Raw genomic sequence first — 27,328 nt, forward strand, 5'->3', positions numbered from 1 at the left:
TTTAGATTGTGAGCTCTTTGAGTAGGGACTGTCTTTTCATATATGGTGTACAGAGCTGCGTATGCCTTGTAGCGCTATAAAAGTGATAAGTAGTAGTAATCCAGGTACAGGCAAGGTCAGTAGGCAGGCAGCAGACACAAGAGTAATCCAGGTACATGCAAGGTCAGTAGGCAGGCAGCAGCCAAGAGTAATTCAGGTACAGGCAAGGTCAGTGGGCAGGCAGCAGACACAAGAGTAATCCAGGTACAGGCAAGGTCAGTGGGCAGGCAGCAGACACAAGAGTAATCCAGGCACAGGTAGAGTCAGCAACAAAGAAAAAAGTAGAGGAGAAGCACACTACTGAGCAAGTAACACCTACCAAAGTAGAAGCTGAAGCAAGGAGTCTAGGGAGAGCTCAGCTGATAAAAGTGCTGGCGTCTGACATCAGCAGGGAGAAGGGGAATAGCCATAGGACAAGAGCAGGGGAGGAGGAACCGGAAAACCAATAGGAGAGAAGCAAAGCAAGCCAGGCAGAGGAAGAGCAGACTCCGGTGGGTGGAAGCAAAGCAATCAAGGAACCTGGAAGCCAGGCAGAGAGAGCAGAGCCAGGTGCATGGAAGCAAAGCAATCAAGGAGTCTGCAGCCAGAGAAGAACTACACACACATGGCTCAGGGCTGTGCCAGTCAAGTTTGCGTGTTGACAGGACCCTGCGCAGCCTGAGGACGCCGCTTGCATTGAGGTAAGGGACATGACACCGAAATATAGGATCCAAGGCAATAGACACTCTCACCATAAGTATCGCTCTCACAGCACCCCAATAACTATCAGAATACCTATCAACAGGGAGAAATAAGAAACAGATGAACAAGGGACTTGGGAGTTGGGATTAGAAGTTGTTGTAATACCAGTGGTTGGCAAAGCAGGTCCATTGCAATAACTTCCAGAGCAGCAGAAACCTTTCTGACTGATTGTCATATCTGTAGCACTTAAAGAGACGTCTGTAGTGCAAATAGATTTATCCTCACAGGTCTTGAAGTATATTGCTTTGGGAGGATTACCTACAAAATAAATGACACCATTTTATCTAGAGGTTGGCACAAGCATACACCGTCTTTTGCCTCCAGCGTGAGATGCCTCTGCTGTCAGGCACAGAAATATACAAGCCTTTCACTTCAGAATGATTGGTTCAGGGAAAAGGACAATGTATTGAAATCTTCTGCTCAGTGTAAGCAGGTGGCCAAAACCATAAACAGAATGCTAGGAATTATAAGGAAAGAGATAGAAAATAAGACAAAGAATATTATAATGCCTCTGTATCACTCTATGGCGTGGCCTTACCTTGAGTATTGTGTTCAATTCCGGTCGCCATATCTCAAAAAAGATGTAGTAGAATTAGAAAAGGTTCAAAGAAGGGCAACCTAAATGATTAAGAGGATGGAACTCCTCTCATATGAGGAAAAGCTTAAGAGGTCAGGGCTGAGGGGGGATATGATAAAGGTCTACAAAATCCTAAGAAGAATACGAATAGGTAAATGAGAATTAATTGTTTACTTTTTCAAAAAGTACAAAGACTAGGGGATACTCTATGAAGTCACATGATAATACTTTTTAAATGAATTGGAAAAAATATTTTTTCACTCAACAAATAGTACAGCTCTGGAACTTGTTTCCAGAGGATGTGGTAAAAGCAGTTAGCATATCTGGGTTTAAAAAAGGGTTGGACAAGCTCCAGGATGAAAAGTCCATAATCTGCTACTAAGATAGGCAAGGAGAAAGCCACTACATATCCCTAGGATTGGTAGCCTAGAATCTTACTACTAGTTGGGATTCTGCCATGTACTTGTGATTTGGATTGGCCACTGTTGGGCTAGATGGACCATCGGTATGATCTAGTATGGCTATTCTTATGTTCTTATGTTACACATACAAAACTGATCCACTAATCCACTTCACCAACCCATTCAGTTATGGAAGACCACCTTTTATAATTACCCTATTAAATCCCTCCCTCCTCCTTTCTTCCCTTAATTAATCTCTTCACAATACTAATTGTACCTGACATACTGGATAAACTTTGTTAACATTGAGCCTGCAAATAGGTGGGAAAATGTGGGATACAAATGCAATAAAATAAAAAAAATTAAATAAATAAACAGGGAAGAACAAACCTCTACAAACAAACAAACAGCGGAGATGACCAGTGACTAGTAAACTTGACTTATTAGTTTCAAAGATGACTCAACACAGGCCATGTTTCGATTATATAGCCTGCATCTGGAATCTGACATCATCTAAAATTACGGTATATAGCAACCGTAGTACACTTGCAAACGTACATGACACATGCTCAAGTGACACACGCTGAAATGTTACAGTTAACAAAATGTCACGTGTTAAAAAGATGAACAATGTCAATCCAAAGATGGAAAAAGTCTTCAACATAAAGAACAGCAAAAACAATTAAAGTGGAAGATGCCACAAACTCAATATAAACTGGAGCAAGACAAATAAACTTCTTCAGTCAAAAACAACTGTAGCACTTGGACTTCATTAAATTATAGTTTATTCCACAAACAAACAAATACTGACAACTTGACCCAACACTGGCTGTGTTTCAGCAATCCTGCCTTCATCGGAGGTCCTGAACATTCAGCACGAGAACTTTAAAATCTGTGGAACTGTCACAACTTCAATTCAACAACTGCAACAGCCAGACGCGATCTCAGTAGAGAAAACCAACAGGCCAGGCGGAGTCTGGGTGTGGCGTGGGCGGGTGAACACTTTTACATGTAATTTACAGAAGACTAAGATATACACATGTCTCTTGCTGTTTGCTGTCTGAGATCGTGTCTGGCTGCCACAGTTCAGCAACTACATTGAACTGAAGTTGTGACACAGTTCCACAGATTTTAAAAGTTCTAGTGCTGAATGTTCAGGATCCCCAATGAAGGCAGGATTGCCGAAACACGGCCTGTGTTGGGTCAAGTTATCAGCATTTGTTTGTTTGTGGAATAAACTATAATTTGATGAAGTCCTACAGTTTTTTATTGACTGAAGAAGGTTTTTTGTCTTGCTCCAGCTTACATTGGGTTTGTGGCATCTTCCACTCTGTTTTACACGAATGTGTCGGGCATGCTTAACTGTCACACACTGAAATGACACTTAAGAGACCAACAACGGTTACACAGTTCATGTCCTGTATGACTGGATGGCTTAGCAGACTGGCACAGGGACATAGAACCTGTAACTTCTAGATAGTGATAGTCACCAACAAATATGGAAGCAGAGCTACATTGTTGCATGATACTTACCATCATTTACTGCTATTGTCACATTTCCCTCATAGCACCTCGTCATGTCACCTGTGCACTTTATTTTCTCTGGCAAGCATCGATCCCTCGAGAAGCTGGCACAGGAATAGCACTCCACGCCATTCGGAACTACAGGGTATGAAAAAGCGAAGATACTACCCATGAGCTGGCTGCAGTTTTTGCAGGTAATTACTGTTGACTGAAGAGTGAGGAGAGCTCCATCTATGGACCTAAACCTACCTGCACAAAATCCCCCAAATTCTGTATAGGCTGCCCAAAGTTTGGTGCATTATTATGGGCATGAATCGCAGTTCTGCATGCAAAGTAATTGGCTAAATTGATGCTAACAATGAATAATTGGCCTTGATAAGCACTAATTAGTGACTACATTCGGATCCCAGATCCACACTACCATGCCTAACATTCAGTATTTAGGCGCAAGCATTTATTTTACACCAACCTTTGGCTGATGTAAATGCTTGAGACTAAAATTGGGAGCAAAAATAACTTAAGCGTGAATTCTATTAAAGGTAGTTCTGCACAGAATTCATGCTTAGCCCGCATCATCCCAGCACCTCCCTTTGGACGCCTTTTACAGAATTTACCCATGTGTGCAGGTAGATTTAATCAGATATTCAACAGCAATTTTAGCCAAATAATTGTTTTGTGTATTGTATTTTATATTTTGCACTTTTAAACCCATCAGAAAAAAAGAAGCAAGTTGTGGCTGCAGTGCAGTATCCAAACGTTTAAAAGACTCAGCCAACACCAGGGGCTGGAAAGCAAAGAAGTATTTTTAAAAATTATGGACTCTGTATTTGAACACTCTTACCTCTTGGATTTGCTCAACCTTTTTGAATACCCTGGACATAAACCTTTTAGTATAATTATGAGGAGGTACAGTGGACCATAACATAGGCATTCGAATGTTCTTCATCTCACAACTCATCTTACACACTGGAAAGGACGATATTCTACTACTCTAGCCTACCGATGCGTCTTCTATTTCTATTTCTCCCCTTCAAACCTGCCTAGACTCTGTAGTCAATTGGCTTTTCGATCAACAACTAGTCCTGATCTCAGATAAGACAATGGTCTCTTGGCTTTCTGGCTCAGTAAATTCTCCCTCTGCGCCTATTTCCCTTTTTGGGACAGCAATCAAGGCGGTCTCCCATTTTCGCTATTTGGGGGTTATTCTCAACTCTACTCTCTCTTTTTCACAAAACATCTTGCATTTGTCCAAACTCTGCTTTTCACTTTTTGGCAGCTGAGGACAATCCGCCACCTGTACAACCATTACAATTTCCATGCACTTATTCTTGCATTCTTTACCTCATGTCATGACAGTGCTTTTTTTGTAGGAAAAAAGGTACCGGTACTCATTATGGGTGTCGTCACCATCTATGGCTCCGCCCCCTGTTGTAGCCACACCCCTTATATCAGCCGTGGTGCATATAAGCAGTATCATTAAAAATACTATACCAGTATAGGAGCAAAAAAGAACTTGTGATTTTTTTCATTATAGCTCTAGTATACCCAGTGCAAAATAAGACAGCAGATGTAAATTCTCAAATTGGACATCTTCCAAACAGTAAAATAAAAATAAAATGATTTTTTCCACCTTTGTTGTCTGGTGACTGTTTTTCTGAACATGTTGGTCCCAGTCTCTGATTCTGAGGCTCTTTATCTGATCCCTTAACTCCGTTTCCAGGGCTTCCTTTCCATTTATTACTTTACTTTCCTCCTTCATTTCTTGCCCTACATCCATAGGTAAAAGCTGGGTCCTCTGCAGACTTGACTGAAGGAGGTATAGAGTGGATCCAGCTTTTGACTATCATCCATGTGCAGATTTTCTCCTCTTTTCCCTTTCCCACACCTTGTCAGTATGCATCTCCTTCCTCTCCCCCTTCATCCATGTTCAGCATTTCTCCTCTCTCCATCCATGTTAATCTCATTTCTTCTCTCTTCCCTCCCCTCCATCCATGTCCAGCATTTCAACTCTCTCTCCTTCCCTCCATCCATGTCCAAAATTTCTCCTCTCTCCCCTAAATCCATGTGCATCTCCTCCTCTGTCTTCCCTCCCCTCCATCCATGTCCAACATTTCTCCTCTCCCCCTCCACTCCATCCATGTGCATCTACGTCTTTTGTCTTCCCTACCCTCCATGTCCAGTATTTCTCCTCTCTCCCTTTCCCTCCAACCGTTTGCATCTCATTCCTTCCCTCCAACATTTCTCCTCTCTTCCCTGCCCTCCACTCCAGCCATGTCCAGCATTTCTCCTCTCTCCCCTCCATCCATGTGCATCTCCTTCCTGTCTTCCCTCCACTCCATGTCCAGCAATTCTCCTGCCCTTCCCTCCATCCATCCATGTTCAGAAACTCTGCTCTCTCCCCTGCCCTCTTCCCATCCATGTCCAGATTCTTCTCTGCCCTCCCATCTCTGTCCAGCGATTCTCCTCTCTCCCTTGCCCTCCATGTCCAGTGATTCTCCTCTGCCCTCCCCTCCCATCTATGTCCAGCGATTTCTCCTCTCTTCTCTCCCCTGCCCTCCCCTCCCATCCATGTCCAGCGATTCTCTTCTCTCCCCTCCCCTCCCTGTCCAGCGATTCTCCTCTGCCCTCCCCTCTCATCTATGTCCAGTGATTTCTCCTCTCTTCCCTGCCCTCCCCTCCATGTCCAGCGATTCTCCATTGCCCCCTATCCACCCCTCCATGTCCAGTAACTCGCCCCAGGTCTCCATCTGCCCTCCCTTTTAAGCCCCAATCCAGTTCCAGCGCCCCAGCCCCACCTGCCCGCCCTTAGCTTCCCGACAGCCACCCCCCCCCCCCCCCGCGACACGTTTAAATCTTTTATTTTTTTTTTTTATGTGAAGTTGCAGCGCCGGCCTTAGTGAGAGGACCAGGCTCGCCTCCTCCTGCCTTCCCTTCGTTCCCTCTGTGTCCTGCATTCCTGTGACGTAGTTTCCTGTTTCCACGAGGGCGGGACACAGAGGGAACGAAGGGAAGGCAGGAGGAGGCAAGCCTGGTCCTCTCACCAACGCCGGCGCTGTGACTTCACATAAAAAATAAATAAATAAAAGATTTAAACGCATTGCGGGGGGGCTGTCGGGAAGCTAAGGGCAGGCAGGTGGGGCTGGGGCACTGGAACTCAACAGGGGCTTAAAAGGGGCGTCACAGGTGGCAGGAACGGAAAGCAGGGCTGGTGAGCTAAGGGCGGGTAGGTGAACCTAGGAAAAAAAATGCTGGTACACCGTACCGGTGCTTACCACCACAAAAAAAGCACTGTGCCTTGACTACTGTAACATAATTTACTCCGGTTTACTTCCTTCCGCTCTCAAGAAACTTCAAACATTACAGAACAAGGCTATCAGATTGCTCTGTCACACTGGTCCTTACAATCACACCTCTCCCTTACTTAAACAACATCACTGGCTTCCTGTTGACTTCTGAATTACTTACAAAATCGCCCTAACATTCAAAGTTTTTAGGTTGGGTATGCCAGATTATCTCTCACGTCTTACTATTCCATATTCACCAGCAAGAGTCCTTCGCTCTTTAAACGATCACAGTCTAGTTCTGCCAGGTCCTCAACTTGCCCAGCTAGAAATAACCAGACACCGTGCTTTCTTCTCTCTCATATTTGGAACTCTTTGCCTTTTCCGTTGTAGCAAATCCTCCCTTAAAAACTTTAAGGCAAATCTGAAAGCCTGGCTTGTCAGACAAGCCTTTGGAGATTAAGATTAGTCAGAAGTTGCTGCCAGATGGCTAGTTGAACCATCCTTTGTTCTTGGCTGTGTGTGCTTTATACTTTCCTTTGTATGATTGTTTTATGCTTTTCTCAGCATGAATGTATTTCTTTCTGATTGTTCGGACTTCCCTCTGTTTTGTGTTGCATGACTGTATTTCTTTCTTGTCAATAATTGGAGTTCCTTTCCTTAACCCTTATGTTTTAGTTATGTATACTGTTCTGCTCTGCCCAGGCAGCTAGAGAAGTCTAGCAAATCTAATAAAGTATAAAGTACAAATTGATACCTCTTGTGGCACAACCAGTCGCAGCTTTATTAACCTCCTTTAAACACTTTACTTCCAAAAACTTTTAATTATAGTAACACTCCAAACTTATTACATTTTCTTCATCAGTCCGTAACAATCTGATCAATTCATATTTAGCATTTATATCACTGTCCTCATTGAAGGATGGTCTGTGATAACACAAAAGCCATACCCCTTTCCCTCCCCCCCCCCCCCCAAATCCATGGCAGTACCACACATGAACCATTCCAACAATTCTCTTCCTACTTTCTAACCCAACAGAAATCTCTTAAAAGCAAAATATGTTCAAAACTCCTGTTGTGGCATACCCTCCCTTCCCAACCATCCCACCCAGTAACAACCACCTTTTCGCTAAGCCACCTCGCCTACCACAACCCCAACAATGAATCCTTTACAAAAAGATTGGGTAGGGTGCGTGGGAGCAACTTCACCACCAGGGCTCACCCGAAAAAACAAAAAGCCCACCAAAGACTCTCCCTCACCAGGGCCGGCGTAATGTGGTAAGCGCGGTATGCATGGCAGGAGGGTGCCAACCTCTGAATGGTGCCACAAGCCATGCCTGCTGGCAACCACAATTCCCTGTCCCAGTCCTGTTCTCAGCTGCTAATTCAGGCCCCAGCTGCAGTCCCCAGTCTCCACCTGCCCACCCTCAGCTCCCTCGACAGCCCCCTTCTCGTTTCCGCTGCCTGGCACCCTGCATTTAAAATCTTTTGAACTGGCAGCATAGTGCCAACATCTGTGAAAGAAGCAGCTTGCCTCGGGGTCATCCAATGTCCCCCACCCTCACAAAAATAGGACGTTACATCAGAGGACGGTGGACCAGAGACGGACCGAGGATAGCTGCTTCTTTCACAGTAGCACAGTGCTGTGCTACTGGTTCAAAAGATTTTAAATGCAGGGCGTCGGGCGGCAGAAACAAGAAAGGGACTGTCGAGGGAGCTGAGAATGGGAAGGTGGAGATTGGGAACTGCGACAGGGGCTCAGATGGGAAGAGAGGACTGGATCTGGAACTGGGTTCTTAGAAGGGGGCAGATGGGAAAATGGGGCTATGGTTGGGGCTCAGACATGTGGGAGAATGTGCGCCTGGGGCTGAAAAGGGAGGCAGATGGGAGAATGGGGCTGGGGCTGAGAAAGGGGGGTTGTAATGCAGGGCAGGTGGATGAAATGGGGGGCTGAAAAGGAGGTTAAGTGGGATAAGGGCGCTAGGACTGGAACTGGGGGCTGAAAATGGGGGGCTGAAACTCGGGACTGGTAGGAAAAAAAGGCTGGAGCTGAAAGTGGGAACTGGTGAGATAATGGGGCTGAAACTAGAGGCGGGTGGGATAATGGGGCTAGAACTGGGGGCTGAGGCTAGGCAATGCCCATGATTCAGGTGCTAGGAGAAGGTGGCTAGGGATTAGGTGGGAGAAGGAGTGACAGGTTTGATGCTGGGGGCATGATGCTAGAGCTGAGGAAGAGAGAAGGGGAGATAAGAGCTATCAGACTAGGGATGGGGGTGGGAGAAGGGGTATGAGCCCTGACAAGGGACAGATAGGAGTTGGGAGCTGATGCAGAGGCTGGAAGATACTGTGTGGGGAATGGGGAAAAGCAAGGGTATATACAGGAAAAGGTGAAGGTGGAGGGGCAGAGGGATGGGTAGTGGGGGTTAAGGTAAATATTGGCAAAGAAGGTAGGTGGATGAAGAAATAAGTATGGGAGAATAGGCAGGGGCAAATGATGATAGGGAAAGGGGCAAAAAAGACAGAGTTGTGAATAGGGTGAAGGACAAAGGAAGGGGAAATAAAGAAAGCTAAAGGGGAAATGGGAGCCTGAATAAGGGGAAAAGACATAAAGGGACTGAAGCTGGTAAGGGGATGAGTGACAGGGAAGAAGCTGGAGATTGGTAAGGGGTAAGAGGCAGAGAAAATAAACTGGAGACGCAATGAATACAGAAAATGGAAATGGCAACTTGAAAGTGGGTGAAATACTGGAAATAGGAGACAGAGAAGAATAAGAAACAGGTAGGAATGGGAGAACTAGGGAGGTAAGTGCAAGAAGTAAAAAACTGGTAAATAGGGGAATGACAGAGACTTAGGATGGGGGAGGAGGAATAAAATTTAGCTACCTGTAGGTTAAAAAAAAAAAAAGCAGATGACAGAAATGGAGAAAAAAATGAGACAGAATGATCCGAGTCAACGGTAGATATAAGAATAGAGAAGAAGATGGACAGTGAAAAGCAGAAAATGGAAATTAAATCATGAAAAAGGACTTGGGAGAACACCAACAAGAGCATGTAGTAAGGACAGACCAGGGCCAACCCAAGTGGAAAAACAAAATGGTCAGACAGCAAAAGGTAGAAAAAAAATTTTGATTCTCACTATTTAGAGAAATGAGATGTCAGCTTTGAAAATGTGAATTTTTTTTATTTTGTACAGAAGGAAATGCATTTCTGTTTCTCTTTTCTCTGTTCTCCACTGCTCATAATCTGGTTTCTGGGTTTTCAATTTCATTTTTGTCTAGGTATTTGTTTCTAATCTGCAGTCTCTCTCTCGCTCTCTTTTTCTTTTTTACTAGGTGACGTGTGTTTTCCTTTTGTAATCACAGAGGATTATTTTAACATGTAGATTCTGTATTCAGGTGTTCTTTTATCAATTGGAGGTGGTATTCTAGAATATTTGCACTGCTGACTTTCATAGGTAGGGTTAGTACAGTTTGACTATTTGCAAGGTTTTGTGCTAGTTCTCAGTGTCTGGTAGTAGAGGAGTTTGTTTCTCTCATTCTTGTGACACCAGAGTTTGAGCAAAATATTTTTGTAATTGTACTTCTGCTCTGTGCCTGCTGCTGCAAATTTTATTGGCTGATTTGGGAATGCAGAAACAAAACAGCGAAGATGACTCAAAAATGAAGAGGACGACACTTCGAGTAAAAATCCAGCTGAAAACAAATTTATTGGTTTGAGACAAAATGAAACAAAAATAAAAAATACAGTTAGATGGTCAGTGAGTGAGACTCGACACAGCTGCGTTTCGGCCTATCAGGTCTGCATCAGGAGTCTTTTCACCATAAGAAAACTCACTGATATCTTTCACCGTCTAATGTGACAAATCTTGTTTTTGTCTCTCAAAGATTGGTCTTGTAGTTGTACTGTAGCGTCTCTTTGATCAACTTCTTGAGATTCTCTTGTGCATCATCTAATCACGGGTGTGAACCCGGATCGGAGAAAGTTGGTTTTACTTTCTCCTATCCGGGTTCACACCCGTGATTAGACGATACACAAGAGAATCTCAAGAAGAGCTTGAATCCCGCCAAACAAAAATGCATTCTGCTGCCCAGGGGAGGGGAGAGGGAAGGTACTAGATGGGAGGGGAGGGGGTTTGGGTTGGGAGGAGAAGAGAGAGGAGATGCTGGATGAGTAGGGGGCACCAGCTAATAAGACGCGGGGGGGGGGCACCAGAAACCCTAGCACCAACCTGTCCCTCACCACTATCCCTTTCCCTCCTCAGATTGGCGCACAACTACTAGCTTCCCAGAGTTCCCCCCAACAAGGTTCCGTGGCTCTCCTTCTCTACCAAACCCTATGGTATTCCCTCCCCTCCCCTTCCCATCATCCCACTTAAAATTACTGAGCATTCCAGGCAGCTCATCCATGTTAAGGCTGTACTGTTCTTATGGGCAGATGATCAAAAGCTCCGCGCTGTTCCAAACAGCACTCTAAAAATAGCACTGGAAGAGCACGGGGCTTTACCACCCCTATGATCAGAGATAATTTCATGCAAATTTAAGCAGGCTATTCTCTCTGATCATGTGGTAGAAGTGCGGAAGGATTGTGCCTGAGCGCAATCCTCCTGCACTTGTTTGACAAGTCTGAGTTGTCAAAACCCACACCTGTCAAACACAGGGGCTGGAGGTTCATGGGACCACCAGACCCCCAAAAACCCCCACCCTGAGCCAAACAAAACGGGGGATGGAGATCTGAACTCTTTAACACAAGTTCGTTGGGGGGGGGGCTGGAAATCCAGTAGGTCTCCAGTCCCCCTGACCCCACTCCCAGCATCCCCTCAGATTTGTCCCCGGTGGTCCAGTGGACTGCAGAACAATCCTCCCCCCTCCAACCTGGTGCACTAGCAGCCCTTCCCCACCCCCTACCTTCAGTTGGAGGAGGGAAGTGGCCTCCCTTCTCTTCCATCAATGCAGCCTCGAAAATGGCAGCACCCAGCCCTGCCCAGTGCATCCCGGGATACGCTGGACGGGGCTTCACACCATATAACATATGGATGGTATAGAAGGAATAGTTCCTGCAGAGTACTAGGAGAGGGATTGTGTTTACACTGTTTTTTTGTCACTGCTTTAGAACATACTCAGTTGTAAGCAATTTATCTTTACTGTTCTCTTAGGTGAAATGTATGGATCCTTCTGCATGTGATGACAATAAAGACACTTCACATAAAACACCCAGTCAGTTTAAGTGTGCAGTGTGCTCTGAGAGCCCATTGTAAGCAAGTTTTGGAATTCTCAGGTGTTTATACCACAAGTGGGATCATGTCTTGACAAAGTTGTTCTGATGTTGCCCCGAGGCAGGCACTTTGTTGCCGAAACATGTTGTGCATTGGGGTGAACATCTAGAACATTTAGAGCCCTATTTTTTTAGGCTGCTCATCTAATACATTTATGCTATTACTGGCTGTCTGCAAGGTTGTTGGTTTTATTGTTTTGTTTTGGGGTTTACTTTCTAGCCCACTAGAACAATTTTTGGATTGGTGGATAGAGAACAGGCCCTGCTGTAGGTAGCGCATGATAACAGCATTAGTTAGGGATGTGTATTCATTTGAAACAACAGGGAAAGGTCAACTACATTTCCTATGTTATTATGCTGAAACAAAAGGAAAGAACCCCAACATATGCCTATATCATAACATGTCTTGATTATTGTAATATCATTTATGCAGGTCTCACCAATGTCAATTTAAAACATTTACAAAACGATCCAAAATACAGCTGCCCGTATTATTTGTCGGGCCTCAAAATATGATAGGATCACACCTCTCTTACACTATCGTCACTGGCTTCTGATTGAAGTCAGATTAAAATTTAAGGTCCTCATTTTGACATATCAAGCATTTATCAACCCCATCGTATCTAGCAAATCTTACTATACCGTACTCATGGACATGTACACTTTGTTCACTTACAGATAAGATTAGTAATTCCGTCACCCTTAAGGGCTACATGGGAATCTATGCCAGCCTCAGCTTTCTTTTTTTTTATCCCTACACTGTGGAACTGCCTTCCAAAAGCAATCAGAATGGAAGAATCATATACTTGCTTTCTTAAAGCTTTAAAAACTTATTTTTTTCAGAGTGTATTCGAAAAAAATCACATAAGGGGGATTCTAAGATGGCGCTGTGAATGGACCCACCTGTGTTTGCTCCTGGAGGCTGCTGTGTTTGTGAGTTTTCCTCGGTGCCTCTGTAGCCTCGTCAACAAAGGTGAAGCGGAGGGGGAAGGTAAAGGAATATCCCTCGGTTCCTGTGACCTCCAAGACGATGAAACAAACAACCCTGCAATTTCCCAGGCAGCAACCGGGTCCTCAGGGAACTTCAACCCCCTCTGCAGCTCTCGGCCCTTCGGAGGCGATCGAGAGTGGAAACGGGGCTTCCCTGAGCCCTGTGGAGCGAATTGCACCTCCCCAGCCTGGAGGAGAGTTGCTGGCTGTTCAAACAGAGACAGATGCCGAAGTGGCTCAGCTGGTCCTGTCTGAAGGTGTGACTGCAGCAATGGAGATAGATTCTCAACTTCGGGAAACATGACTACAACAGGCTTCAAAGGTATTGCCTCAAGCTATTGTTTCCAAGTTAGCTCGTGCTGATAGTCTATCTCAATCTCCTCCTGTGGCTAGTGGAGTGATTAGACCAGCAATTGTGACGCTGGAGTCACTATGGGATATGGTTTACAATATCCAAACCTCTATGCAAACTACTTTAAAGCAGAATTCTTCTGATATTGAAGTTCTTTCTGAGGCTGCCCTGCTTCAAGCACAAGTGACTGCACAGCAAACCCAGAAATTGGAACATGTGGATATCAAAATTCAAGAAATGGGATCTATAGAAACAGCTCTGGTTAAAGACAATAATTTCCTACATAAACGACTTGAATACCTGGAAAAATCAGACTAAAAGACTTAACCTTAGGTTTCTCAATTTTCCCAAATCGTTAATTTCTTCCTTGGAGATGGTTAAAAAATATTTGGTGGACATCCTAGGAATGGACAAGGACTCCCTCCCTCCCATTACACGGGCTTATTACACCGGGAGTACTGGAGTGGTGGTAGGAAACCCCCCCCCCCCCCCCCCCCCCCCCGTAATAGGGGAAGGAATGAATCTTATCTCATTCCTAGAAAGCTCATTAGAAATAGTTACTCAGAGGTTAACTCTGCTTGTCACTTTTGCGCTGGAGCCTGATAGGAATGCCGTACTACGGCTTTCGTTGAGACACTTAGAAAATCTGTTTTTGGGCTCAAAGGTCCGTATCTTTCCAGATCTCTCACGGCCTACACAGATGAGACGAAGGGCCTTTTTGGAACTTCGCCCCAGGGTGGTGGCATTGGGAGCAAATTTTGTCTTGCGATTTCCTTGTTTTTGTAATGTGATGCTTGAGGGTAAACATTTTCAGTTTGTAGACCCAAAACAGTTGAAAGAGTTTATTGATGCAAGAGTTGATGTGAATATAGTAAACCTTCCCTAATTAGCAGGCTGGGGTTTGAACCAGAGGAAGCATCTATTGATTGTTAATTTTTGTATTTTTTTTCTTTTTTTTTTTTTAATTTCCTTAATCTTGGAATCAAATTTCTTTAACTTGTGGACAAACGGGCTGTAAAGATATATACTTATTTTTGTTTCCTAATGTTAAAGTGAATATGCAATTGGCATTATTTAAGTGGTGATGTACTGGAAAATTTAAATAAATAATTTTAAAAAAATCACATAAGGGGAAAGAAAATCAAACATATAAAGAATGCTCACCTTTATAATGCAGCATTATAATTTTTTTTTTTTTTGGGGGGGGGGGGTAGTATAAATGGTATCATATTTGTTTAGTTATTTCTTCAGTGTGGATGTTTTTTGTTTTGTGATTTCCTGAGATAAGCAGCATAAATTCTGTTTTCCTCATTTGGGATCTTGCCAGGTACTTGTAACCTGGATTGGCCACTGTTGGAAACAGGATGCTGGGCTTAATGAACCTTAGGTTTGTCCCAGTATGGTGATGCTTGTGTACATATGCTCAAATTTTGTGCACTATAACTTAATAGTGCAACCTATTGCTCAATAATCTACACTATCATGGCACACTGATGAACAAGAAGGCACACTATTTGAACACTATTACCCTGAAACAAAGGAAAACCCAGGTTAAAAAAAAAAAGATCTCATAAACAATGTGGTAAACTAAGAGAATATTTTACTAAAGAACATTAGAATCTAGGCTTAGGGGCCTTTTTACTAAGCCACGCTAAAAAGTGGCCAGCGCTGTTGTTAGCACATGGGTTTACCCGTACGCTGCAGCCACTTTTAGGAAGGCTGTAAAATGCCACATTTCCATTTTGTTCTTTAATGACCACATGCTAATTCCTCAATTAGCGTGTGGCCATTACCGTGTCAGCCCTTACTGCCACCTATTTTGTATGCATTAAGGGCTTCCGCACTAACCCTGTGCTAATCAGGCAGCACGCGCCAATTCTGAAATTACCGCTGGGTGGGCATGCTACTCGGACAGTAGTGGTAATTTGGTGAGCACTACACAAAATCACCCTATTAAAATACTTTTCAATATTGACTCTTTGTTGAAAGGAATCAGAGTAGGTAAAGCTGTTAGGTTTCATCTCCTTCTCTACATTTCCAGTATTTTGGGGAGAAACTTCGAATTGATAAACTAGAAAATGGGCAGCATGGATGGGACAAAATACCTTTATCTCATACAATTTGGAGCACCTGTATCTTATATTTCAAGTATACATGAAAATCCGTTTTAGCAGCTACTGAGAACCCCACGCAAATGTATTACAATGAGCTCAATAGTATTCTAATGTGTATTCCAGGGGTGCACAGCTCCAGAGCAGCCATAATTTAAGGAGCAAATTTTATGGCTGATCTGGAGCTGCTAGAGAGAAATAGAAGCAGGAGATGCAAAGGCTGCCTGCCTGGGCTTCCTACCTCTCACCTCCCGGTGCACCCACCCCTTGAATTTTTTTTTAATTTCCCTGGTGGTCCAATAGAACCCGGCACCCCCCCCCCCCCCCCCCCCCCACACACACACACACAAATCTTTTTATTTAATTTTCCTGGAGGCCCAGTGGACCCTGACCCCCCTCCCCATGGCCCTCCTGGTCCCGACCCCACCCACACCCCTCCTTCTACTTTTACAAGGAGGTCAGGAACAATAGCTCCTCCTTCCCGCCTCGGGCCTGCTTGGAATAAAATGGTGGCTTCCAGGCCCTGCCCAGTACATTCTGGGATGTACTGGGCAGGGCTAAGCAGATCTGGGGGAGAGATGGGGGAGTCAGGGTCCACTGGACCACCAGAGAAACTTTTTAAACAGGGTGAGGTCTGAGGGAGGTCCAGTGCATCAGAGCTGTCAAATGCATTTGACAGCAAGCGAAGCACAAAGGGGAATCCATGCAGCTCATTTGCATGTGATCCCCTTTGTGCATTGCTGGATGTTAGCGAGTCGCTAACAGTCCTATTTTACGACTGCCTTTGTGCATCAGGCCCTGAATGTCTTACCCATGGTACTGTGTGGAGGTATGGTCACTGTGGAGTTTGGCAGCTTATTGTTGCAGAGATTGGTGCTGCAGCCCTGGATATTACTAATATGGTACATTGCCTCATTAGTAGTGTTTCCAGCAATACCAACTTCTAATCCCAAACTGCAGCCTTTCTTCCGTCTTGTCACCATAAAGGAACCTGGCATAGAAAGGAAAGAGCTGATAGTGAGTGCCATGTATTATACAATTAGAGATATATACATTATGGATGTAATTTTCTAAAGGCGCAGTTTATAGAATACACGTAGCGCCCATCCCTGCGACTATATTTAATCGTGGCCATTTATGCCAACTAAAACATGTTTATCCACTCCTACCCTAGCTGAGATAACATTTAACCATCTCTCTGACCTCATGTGCAACTTTCTTTAAATCAATCACCTTACTTTCGAACTCTAACATATAGAAGGGTAAGAAAGTAGGAAATCTCTGCTTTACCCTTCACTATCACCTATAATGTTCTATTACGTATTGTGTTGACATTGTAAACAGTATACCATGCCATACTTTGTATTGTTTTTGAATATTTTTACTGCTGTAACTGCCTATTGTTCATGTTTGATCTATTATTACTGTACACCGCCTTGAGTGAATTCCTTCAAAAAGGTGGTAAATAAATCCTAATAAATAAAAATAATAAATAAAACCTGATGTAAATGCCAACACCTAACTTAGGCGTGAATTGGGCATATTCTATAACAGGGTGCGTAAATTTTAGGAATGCCCATGACCCACCCATGCCCCCCTTTTTGAGAGCCACACAGTAGAATTTGTGTGCACCACTTTATAGAATATGCTTAGCAAGTGTTGCACGTAAATTCTAATTCGTGCCAATAATTGTTAGTGGCCAATTATCAGCACCGATTGGCTTGTTAATCAATTAAATTACGTATGCAATTTGGCCGCACATCCAAAATTGCACACATAACTTTAGTCGTCATATATAGAATGCGGGGGAAAATTCTTATAAAATTGTAAGAATACGTGCAACTGGGCCTTAAACAGGAGACAAAAATTCTAAATTGAGGAAGCAGTATTTAATCAAAGACTCGGCACAGACCGGGTTTTGGTGGATTGCATGCATCAGGGGTCATATGAAGTGTCTCATGCATTGGAAAGGTTACTGTATCAGATACTGTTGGGATGTCGTTCAGATAGCAATAATTATTATTATTATTTTTATTATTTGTAGCATTTGTTTCTCACATTTTCCCACCAATTTGCAGGCTCAATGTGGCTTACATTTGCCGTAATGGTGGTTGCATTTCCGGGTAACAGCATTACAAATAGTATTGCGTTAAGGTGTATACATACATGGTAACAGACATGTAATATAATGACTGTACCTGGATTGTGCAATCCAGTCTCTGCTGGAAGACTAGAGAGCAAGGAACGCCAGACTGGGCTGCACAAGCCAGGTTCAAATGATTATGGGGTCCCTTTACCAAGCTACAGGAAAAAGGGCCCTGCGCTACCAGTGGAGGACGATTTTCTCACACTCCAGGGCCCTTTTTACCGTAGTGGGTAAAAAGACTCCAGACACACGTGGAGGGGCATAATTGAACTAAAACGTCTATCTCCATGGGCCTTTATCTCCGAGAACGGGTCCGTGAAGGGGCGGACCGAACCGTATTTCGAAAAAAAATAGACGTCCATGTTTTATTCAACAATTTGTGAGCTGGGCGTTTGTTTTTCAGTGATAATGGAAAATGAAAGCGCCCAGCTCAAAAACGAATAAATCCAAGGCATTTGTTCGTGGGAGGGGCCAGGATTCGTAGTGCACTGGTCCCCCTCACTTTTACAAAAACAAAAAAAAAGGTAAAAGAGCTCCCAGGTGCATAGCACCCTTCCCTTGTGTGTTGAGCCCCCCAAATCCCCCTCAAAACCCACTGCCTACAAGTCTACACCATTACTATAGCCCTAAGGGGTGAAGGGGGGGTACCTACATGTGGGTACAGTGGGTTTGGGGGGGGTTGGACGACTAAGCATTAAGCAGCACAATTGTAACAGGTAGGGGGGGGGATGGGCCTGGGTCCACCTGCCTGAAGTCCACTGCACCCCCTAACAACTGCTCCAGGGACCTGCATACTGCTGCCAGGGAGGCGGGTATGACATTTGAGGGTGAAAATAAAAAGATGTGAAACATAATTTTTTATGGTGGGAGGGGGTTAGTGACCACTGGGGGAGTCAGGGGAGGTCATCCCCGATTCCCTCTGGGGGTAATCTGGTCATTTAGGGCACTTTTTGGGGCCTTATTCGTGGAAAAAACAGGGTCCAGGAAAAGTGCCCTAAATTCTAGCTACAAACGCATACTTTTTTTCCATTATCGGCGAAAGGCGTCCATCTCTCCTCGGCCGATAACCATGCCCCAGTTCCACCTTCACCACGCCTCCGACACGCCCCCGTCAACTTTGTACGCTTCCGCGATGGAGTGCAGTTGAAAACGTCCAAAATCGGCTTTCCATTATACCGATTTATTCGTTTTTGTGAGATAAACGTCTATCTCCCGATTTGGGTTGAAATCTAGGCGTTTTTCTCTTTCAATTATAAGGTGGATAGTAACATAATAGATGACGGCAGAAAAAGACCTGCACGATCCATCCAGTCTGCCCAACAAGATAAACTCATATGTGCTACTTTTTGTTTATACCCTACTTTGATTTGTACCTGTCCTCTTCAGGGCACAGATCATAAAAGTCTGCCCAGCACTATCCCCGCCTCCCAACCACCAGTCCCGCCTCCCACCACCGGCTCTGCCACCCAATCTCGGCTAAGCTCCTGAGGAGCCATTCCTTCTGAACAGGATTCCTTTGTTTATCCCACGCATGTTTGAGTTCCGTTACCGTTTTCATTTCCACCACCTCCCGCGGGAGGGCATTCCAAGCATCCACTACTCTCTCCATGAAAAAATACTTCCTGACATTTTTCTTGAGTCTGCCCCCCTTCAATCTCATTTCATGTCCTCTCGTTCTACCGCCTTCGCATCTCCGGAAAAGGTTCATTTGCGGATTAATACCTTTCAAATATTTGAACGTCTGTATCATATCACCCGTTTCTCCTTTCCTCCAGAGTATACATGTTTAGGTCCTCATACGTCTTTTAACACAAATCCCATACCATTCTCGTAGCTTTTCTTTGCACTGCTTCAATTCTTTTTACATCCTTAGCAAGATACGGCCTCCAAAACTGAACACAATACTCCAGGTGGGGCCTCAGCAACCCCTTTCTTCTGCTGGTCACACCTCTCTCTATACAGCCTAACGACCTTCTAGCTACAGCCACCGCCTTGTCACACTGTTTCGTCGCCTTCAAATCCTCATATACTATCACCCCAAGATCCCTCTCCCCGTCCGTACCTATCAGACTCTCACTGCCTAACACATACGTCTCCCGTGGATTTCTATTCCCTAAGTGCATCACTTTGCATTTCTTCGCATTGAATTTTAATTGCCAAACCTTAGACCATTCTTCTAGCTTCCTGAGATCCTTTTTCATGTTTTCCACTCCCTCCAGGGTGTCCACTCTGTTACAGACCTTTGTATCATCCGCAAATAGGCAAACTTTACCTTCTAACCCTTCGGCAATGTCACTCACAAATATATTGAACAGAATTGGCCCCAGCACCGATCCTTGAGGCACTCCACTACTCACCTTTTGATTATTAATTCGCTGTGAACATTTTCTGGATGCAATTGATCTATGTGCCTCTTGATCAATAAAGAGATTTTAAAAAATAAAATAGGACCAAAATATATCAATCTAGGCAACGTTTTACAAAATTACCCTCTTAGGATCATGGAATCATGAATGTTAGGATTCTTTCTATACTGTGTACACTGCCACCTCCCAGACTTCATTCAATACAACCTACTCCACAATCAACTTTAGCTAAGGGCTCCTTTTAGGAAGGTGCACTGAAAAATGGCCTGCGCTGGTGTAGACACGTGTATTGGACGCGCACAGGTCCATTTTTCAGTGCACCTGCAAAAAAGGCCTTTTTTAGGGGGGCCGAAAATGGACCTGAGGCAAAATAAAAATTGGCACGCGTCCATTTTGGGTCTGAGACCTTACTGCCAGCCATTGACTTAGTGGTAAGGTCTCTCGCATTAACTGTACGGTAATCGCCCACGTGCGTCAAATTCGGAGTTACCACCCGATTTTCACCGCACGTAGAGGCTGCGCATCAAAAATTAAATTACCACATGGGCCATGCGGTAGCTAGGCGGTAACTCCAAACTGACGTGCGTTGGGTGCGCGTAGGCCCTTACACGGCTTAGTAAAAGGGCCCAATGATATTTCTTCTACTCCTCTCCACCCTAGTTATCATACCTGTGCCGACAGTCTGCATGTACTCAATGCAGATATTCATAGGCAGAACGCACTGGACTATGGTAATATTAGCAGGAGAGCATCCGTTGTCCCCTTCCTCTATGCAGCTGTAGCACTCAAGACTCCCAGCCACTGAAATTAAAAAAGATTTACTCTTTATAATCTGCAGTGACTGAAAACTCAGCTCCAAAAGTCAGTTCCTTCCATACATTTGGTGCATGGATTCTTCCAATGAATCCTACAGGACATATTTTTGCAAATATTTAGATTCTGACCAAGGGGTCTTTTTACTAAGGTGCGCCGAAAAGTGGCCTGTGCTTGTGTAGACGCGTGTATTGGACGCGCGCAGGTCCATTTATTAGCGCACCTGCAAAAAAGGACTTTTTTGGGCCAAAAATGGACATGCAGAAAAAAAAAACTGACACGTGTCCATTTTGGGCCTGAGACTGTACCGCCACCCATTGACTTAGTGGTAAGGTCTCATGTATTAACTGGGAGGTAATTGTCAGCGTGCATACACTGCCGATTACCACCAGGTTAGCACCACATAGTAGAAAATAAAAAATATTTTCTGCCGCGCCTATCGGACGCTTGCGGTAGCCGGGCAGTACTTCCAAATTCACGTGCATTGGATGCACGTAGGCGCCTTCGCACCTTACTAAAAAGGGACCCAAGTGTTCATGAAGTGTAAAATTCATGGTTGGCTTCTCCTTACACGTTTTTAAAATCTCATTGTCACCACAGTGTATCAGAACAAATCAAAGAAACAGAGTGTGGATTAAACTAATAGGAATATTGCTGTTCCCCATCTCTATTACGCTAAGAGGGACATTTATGAAAGGGACGTCCAAGTTGCGATTTGGATGTCTTTGCAAAACGGTGAAATCCAGGGGCGGGGAAACCCGTATTTTCGAAACAAGACGGACGACCATCTTTCGTTTCGAAAATAATGTCATGGATGTCCAAAGCCTTAAATTTTGCCGCCCCTAGATATGGACATTTCTTTCGGCGATTTTCGAAACCAACGCAGTAGAGAGAGAATGTGGGGCTGGTGGCAGGGCAGCACCTGTGAATTGCTGCCACCGCCCGGCAAATTCTGAAACAAATTAAAGGTAGCACTCAGGGGAATGCAAGCCATCTGGTCGTGGGAGGAGCCAGCATTTCTAATGCACTGGTCCCCCTGACATGCCAGGACACCAACCAGGCACCGTAGGGAGCACTGCAGTGGACTTCATATATCGCTGCCAGGTACATAGCTCCCTTACCTTGTGTGCTGAGCCCCCCCAACCCCCCCCCCCCAAAAATAAAAAACACTACCCACAACTGTACACCACTACCAAAGACCTTATGGATAAAAGGGGGCACCTAGATGTGGGTACAGTGGGTTTGTGGTGGATTTTGGAGAGCTCGCTGTTCCCTCCTCAAATGTAACAGGTAGGGCAGGTATGGGCCTGGGTCCACCTGTCTGAAGTGCACTGCAGTACCCACTAAAACTGCACCATGGCCCTGCATGCAGTGTCATGGACCTGAGTATGACATCTGAGGCTGGCACAACATACTTTTAAACATGTTTTCTTGAGGGTGGGAGGGGGTTAATGACCACTGGGGGAGTGACAGGAGGTCATCCCCGATTCTCTCCGGTGGTCATCAGGTCATTTTGGGCACCTTTTTGTGCCTTAATCGCAAGAAAAACAGGTCCGTGTGAATACATCCAAGTGTTCGTCAGGGACGTTTTTTTTCGATAATGGGTCAAGGACGTCCAAGTGTTAGGCACTCCCAAGTCCCGCCTTCACTACACCTCCAATACGCCCCCTTGAACTTGGACGTCCTTGTGACTGAGTGCAGTTGGCGACGTCCTAAATCCGGTTTCGATTATACCGATTTGGACGTCCATCTTCCGATTTATGTCGAAAGATGGACGTCTTTCGAAAATGAGCCCCATAAGTAACCCATCTCTAGTCTGTCCTCAGATTTGGATTGCACTGGGCTGGTTCCCTCCATTCATAACTGTGCTGCTTTCTGATAGTGCAGTGGAAAAGATTTTCTGTGGCCATCCACTGCTCACTCTTATGGAAAACTTCAGGCTTCACTTGTTAGTTTTGGAAGTTAGCACATCGCACCCTCCCAAAAGTGGGAAAAGCATGCACAGTGTAGTTCATTGAGGGGTCCTTTTACAAAGATACGCTAGCGTTTTTAGTGTGCACGAAAACTAAGCGTGCGCTAAATGCTAGAGACACCCATACATTCCTATGGGCATCTCTAGCATTTAGCGCATGCTAATCATTAACATGAGCTAAAAACACTACCGAGCCTTTGTAAAAGACCCTCTAAATTCTTTAACACACCTCTGCTTGTATGTATATGTTTTGTGTTGCCTCTCTGAGTGATTTCCTGTGTTTTTTGTCTATGTTGCCTGTGTTGCTAGGGTGTGTGTGTGGGGGGGGGGGGGGGGGGTTGTGGGTTTGTGTCTGACAGAGTTTTGAGCCCTATGTATAATTTCTTTACAACATTCCTTTGGATTGGAAAAAAAAATGAATCCAAGTGTGATAACTTATCTAGCCATTAGATGTCAATGTCAGCCAATTCTGTAGCTGCTGCAATTGTCTCTCCCACAGAAATACATTGGGATAGTTTTAGAGGATTATTCCTCCAGAAGCCCTTGTCTGATCAAGTCCGTTCTTGAACAAAACATGTCTTTTCCCTGGTTCTTCCCCTGTTCCACATTTGGGCCCATTCTGTCATTGCCCGCTCAAAGAGATTTTGATGCTTTTAAGGGGCCTCCAAACTCAGGATTTTAATTTCTTAAATAATTTTCTCCAAACTTAAAACAAATAATAAAGGGGTAATTTTCAAACCTGGGAGTCTCCCTTTGAAAATAGGCTTGCAAGCCTACAGACACAAATACCCTAAGGATTAAAACAAATTCCTCCCTTAATTCCTGGGTGTAGACTTACTTTCACCATCGCTGGTTTGCAGGCGTCTATCCATTGTACTGTGGGAGTTGTATTGCTTGTTTCTTTCATACTAGGTCCAATATGCATTAGGAAGAATGGAGGAGTCAAATAATCACATTTTGCCTCATGTTGCCTTTTAGAAACTATCATAGGCCAATGTCTTTGCACGCACCATGGCCCTGTATATGTGGCTAACTTACCTTGGAAGAGGACCACGGCCATGAGAAAGCTGGCCACTGCAGCCCAGATGGTATGCTGAGAATATATCCTTGGATCCATCCTTTAGAGTTCTACCATGGAAATTGGATAATGTAAGAAAACAATCGGTCCACACTTTGGGAATTAACTTATTCACATTTGCCACTTTTGCACCTCCCTCTCCCCCCCCCCCCCCCCCCCCCCCCCCCCCCCACACACCTCCACCCACTACCACCTGCTGCTGCTGCTGAAGGCATGTATAGGAAATTTGCCTGTAAGAGTCCGGATGTTATCAACACCTTATTTCTTCAGTTTTTTACTGACAGTAGGAAGGAAGAGACCTCAGTGGAACAGTAGCTCGTCTGAGAACATTAGGGAATGAGGAGCATGTTTCTTACAATGCAAGACATGGGAGGGAACGTAGGTGAAGCACCACTGAGGCTGACTTCCAGCTCCAGTTTCTTCAGGTTTGCAAGGAGAAAACTTGAGAGGGGAAAGACATAGTAACATAGTAGATGACGGCAGAAAAAGACCTGCACGGTCCATCCAATCTGCCCAACAAGATAACTCATGTGTGCTACTTTTTGTTTATACCCTACTTTGATTTGTACCTGTGTTCTTCAGGGCACAGACCGTATAAGTCTGCCCAGCACTATCCCCGCCTCCCAACCACCAGCCCCGGCACAGACCATTAAAGTCTGGCCAGCACTATCCCTGCCTCCCAACCACCAGCCCCGCCTCCCACCACCGGCTCTGGCACAGACCGTATAAGTCTGCCCAGCACTATCCCCGCCTCCCAACCACCAGCCCCGGCACAGACCATTAAAGTCTGGCCAGCACTATCCCTGCCTCCCAACCACCAGCCCCGCCTCCCACCACCGGCTCTGGCACAGACCGTATAAGTCTGCCCAGCACTATCCCCGCCTCCCAACCACCAGTCCCGACCAAGGAAGAAGTGTCACACAGGTACACTAACAAAAGTAACAAGGCAGAAGTGTCCACATAGGACAATGGAGTATAGGTGTAACTGTGATTACTGTCAGTGAAATATTGTAGCCACCATAACCATGGTTTTTTGTTTGTATAGTCTGGAACATCTGAACAAGGGAGTGGAGAAAGTGTGTGTGAAATGCGGAAGAACAGAGGGGGCCAACAGATGGGCCAATGCAGAAAGCTGAATGTTGATGGCTGAGCATGTGGTTTCTACCATGAAATTAGCAGAAAAATAAACTGTAGCAATGCTGTAAGCTAATGGCATGGAAATTTCAAAACTTGTGGCCTAACCCCCTGATTCTATAAAGGTCACCAAAATTGTGTTGTGAGTGCAATTTAATAGAATAATAAGCCAATTAGTGTCAATAATTGGCTTTTTAACATGCAATTATTGGCACTAATTAAATTTAACAGGGACCAACGAACATAAAGTTAGACACGGGATCTGCGCCTAAAATTTACGTGGTCCAAAAAAGGGGGCATAGAAACAGGAGTGTCATGGGCATTTCAGTGGCGTGGTTTCAAGTTACGTGTGTAATTACAGAATAATTGTGCTCCATATCTAAATTTAGGCGCTGTCATTTGCACCACATTTTCATTGTGCAACTCTCTGCTTAAGTGTATATTCTATAAATCACAGCAAACTTTAGGTGCGGCTTATAGAATACCGTTTAAGCTGGTACTTTTCGGTGCCAATTTTTCGACGCCATATTTATAGACTTTAGCCCTAATTGTGGTAAGTCTGCCAGATATATGCTCACAAAGGTTCTGCAGTAAGAACTGCTTCACTGTGCACTTGTGAAAACAAACCAGAACGTTGTTCTGAGTGTAAATATTAGGCTCATATTTATGAAGTTCCGAGAGAAGAGAACATTTCTCTGGTAAGTGAACGCTATTTTGCTTTGTGCTTTGGGAACTTAAAGACTGGGGTTTAAAGGAGGAATTGTAGGTTAGTGCTAGGCAAAATAAAAATATAAAAAGTAATTTTATCAACTAATCTCCATAGTCTTTTCCACTTAGTTTTAAAAACTTTGTACCACAGCATTAACAGATAGAATCTAGGAGGCACTGCAGGATCTAGTTTAGACTTCCCACCCACCCTCCCCAACACCTGCTCATCCCTAGGACAACTCTTCATTTATAGTCAGTTATTGTAATTAGGGTAACAAGCAAAGAGTGCTCTTACAGAGTTTTAAATACATTACCATCTAAGAAGGAAACACTAAATAAATCATACAATATACTATATAAACTAAAAGACACTTTTATATTAGGCTAATATCCTTAATACTGTAGCAAGTTTTAAATTACTGAAAAACTCAAAAACACTAATATGGAGTCAGCAGTCCAGCAGCGATAGGGGTGCTAGCCAGTCTTTTGTATTGAGTGTCACATGTATGATTATCTCCCAGTTGGTGAGATGTCATATATGTGTGCCCGATGCAAAGAGCTCCTAGCTCTCAGAGAACATGTCCGTTCTCTTGAGGCTAGAGTAGCAGACTTGGTGGAGCTGAGGGAGTCAGAGAGGTACATAGAGGAGACCTACAGGGATGTTGTAGAGAAGTCCCACCTCCAGTCTGGTAGCCCCTGTGCTACCTTGGAGGGGGGAGGTCTCCTAGAAGGAGAGCATCACCCTGGTGAAGTAGGAAGTACTCCTGTAGCCAGGACCTGCCCATCATGGGATGTACTATCCTCTCACACTGAGGCAGTGGTGTGCTGGAGCAGGCTCTCACAGGCTCGCAAGAGCCGGTTGTTAAGTTTTTAAGAATTTTGGGAGCCGGTTGTTAAAGTAGGGCCCTCCGTGGCTACTTTAACAACTGGCTCCCAAAATGTGGGCTTGGGCCCCCTGCTGAATTATCTTTTACTTTGCTGGTGGGGATGCTAAGCCCTGCCAGCCAAGTAAATAGACTACTGCTGCTCCCCGCTCCTTGTTTCCAGCTCTGGCCAGCAGGCTGGGACTTCTCGAGCATGTGAGAGAAGTTCCAGCATGCTGCTCAGAGCAAGACGTTGGGAGTGGTGGCAATCCATTTATTGGCTGCCAGCAAAGGTATGCCTAGCGTGCCCACATGAAGGGAGGGAGGAGAGAGAGGCAAGTGTTGCTTCCCCCCCGGCCATTCCAACTGCAGAGCTGGCTACGTCTGGAGAAAGAGCCTGTTAAAAATTTACCAGCACACCCCTGCACTGAGAATACGTCTCCAAGTGCTGCCCGGGAGGGAAAGGTTAGGAAAGCTGTTGTAGTTGATGATTTGATCATTAGGCAAGCAGGGAGGAACACAGACACAAGGAAATGCAGACCAGAAACAAGGCTAGGGACTAAACAATAAAACCAAAGCTAACTACACACAACAAACTAGAAACAGGCAAGAAACTCAGACCAGAACTGGACTAGGCAGAAGGGCACAGAGCACCCCAACATACCAGGGACCTTAGATGATGCAAAGGCAAACACAGAAGTTTCCAGGTGGCTAATAAGGCGCATCAGCAGCTGAAGTTCACAGCTGCAGGAATCACAAGGCTGCTACGGGTGCTGTTCAGGCACAAACCAGAAAAGCAAGTCTGGCAGCCTGGAAGATCCGGACCGGACTATGCTGAAGTCTGGAACGTGTGACAGTTCATAGCAGCCACCGGTTCTGGCCACCAGAAGGCGAGGTGAGCACAGACAAGGAAACATTAAGCACCCAGGGTCTGAGTCTCTAGGGCTACTGTATTAAACATG

At 44.8% G+C, this 27,328-nt stretch overlaps 1 protein-coding gene across 6 annotated transcripts in view; it reads right to left on the bottom strand.

Moving 5' to 3' along the window:
• Nucleotides 1-652: 652 nt before the first annotated feature.
• Nucleotides 653-27,328, bottom strand: part of LOC115475630 (ly6/PLAUR domain-containing protein 3-like) — a 268,277-nt gene continuing 241,601 nt past the window's right edge. For 4 of the 6 annotated variants that reach the window (XM_030211514.1, XM_030211513.1, XM_030211512.1 and 1 more), the window contains exons 2-6: nucleotides 23,622-23,711; nucleotides 20,468-20,599; nucleotides 16,098-16,277; nucleotides 3,292-3,420; nucleotides 653-1,038 (exon numbers count right to left, since the gene is read on the bottom strand). In XM_030211514.1, coding sequence (XP_030067374.1) covers nucleotides 785-1,038; nucleotides 3,292-3,420; nucleotides 16,098-16,277; nucleotides 20,468-20,599; nucleotides 23,622-23,700 — 774 coding nt within the window. In that variant the 5' untranslated portion in view covers nucleotides 23,701-23,711 and the 3' untranslated portion in view covers nucleotides 653-784. The remainder of the gene's footprint in view (nucleotides 1,039-3,291; nucleotides 3,421-16,097; nucleotides 16,278-20,467; nucleotides 20,600-23,621; nucleotides 23,712-27,328) is intronic. The other 2 variants (XM_030211510.1, XM_030211509.1) reach the window with 2 other exon arrangements.

Source organism: Microcaecilia unicolor, chromosome 8 (genome assembly GCF_901765095.1).
Source record: "Microcaecilia unicolor chromosome 8, aMicUni1.1, whole genome shotgun sequence".
NCBI classification, from domain to species: Eukaryota; Metazoa; Chordata; class Amphibia; order Gymnophiona; family Siphonopidae; genus Microcaecilia; species Microcaecilia unicolor.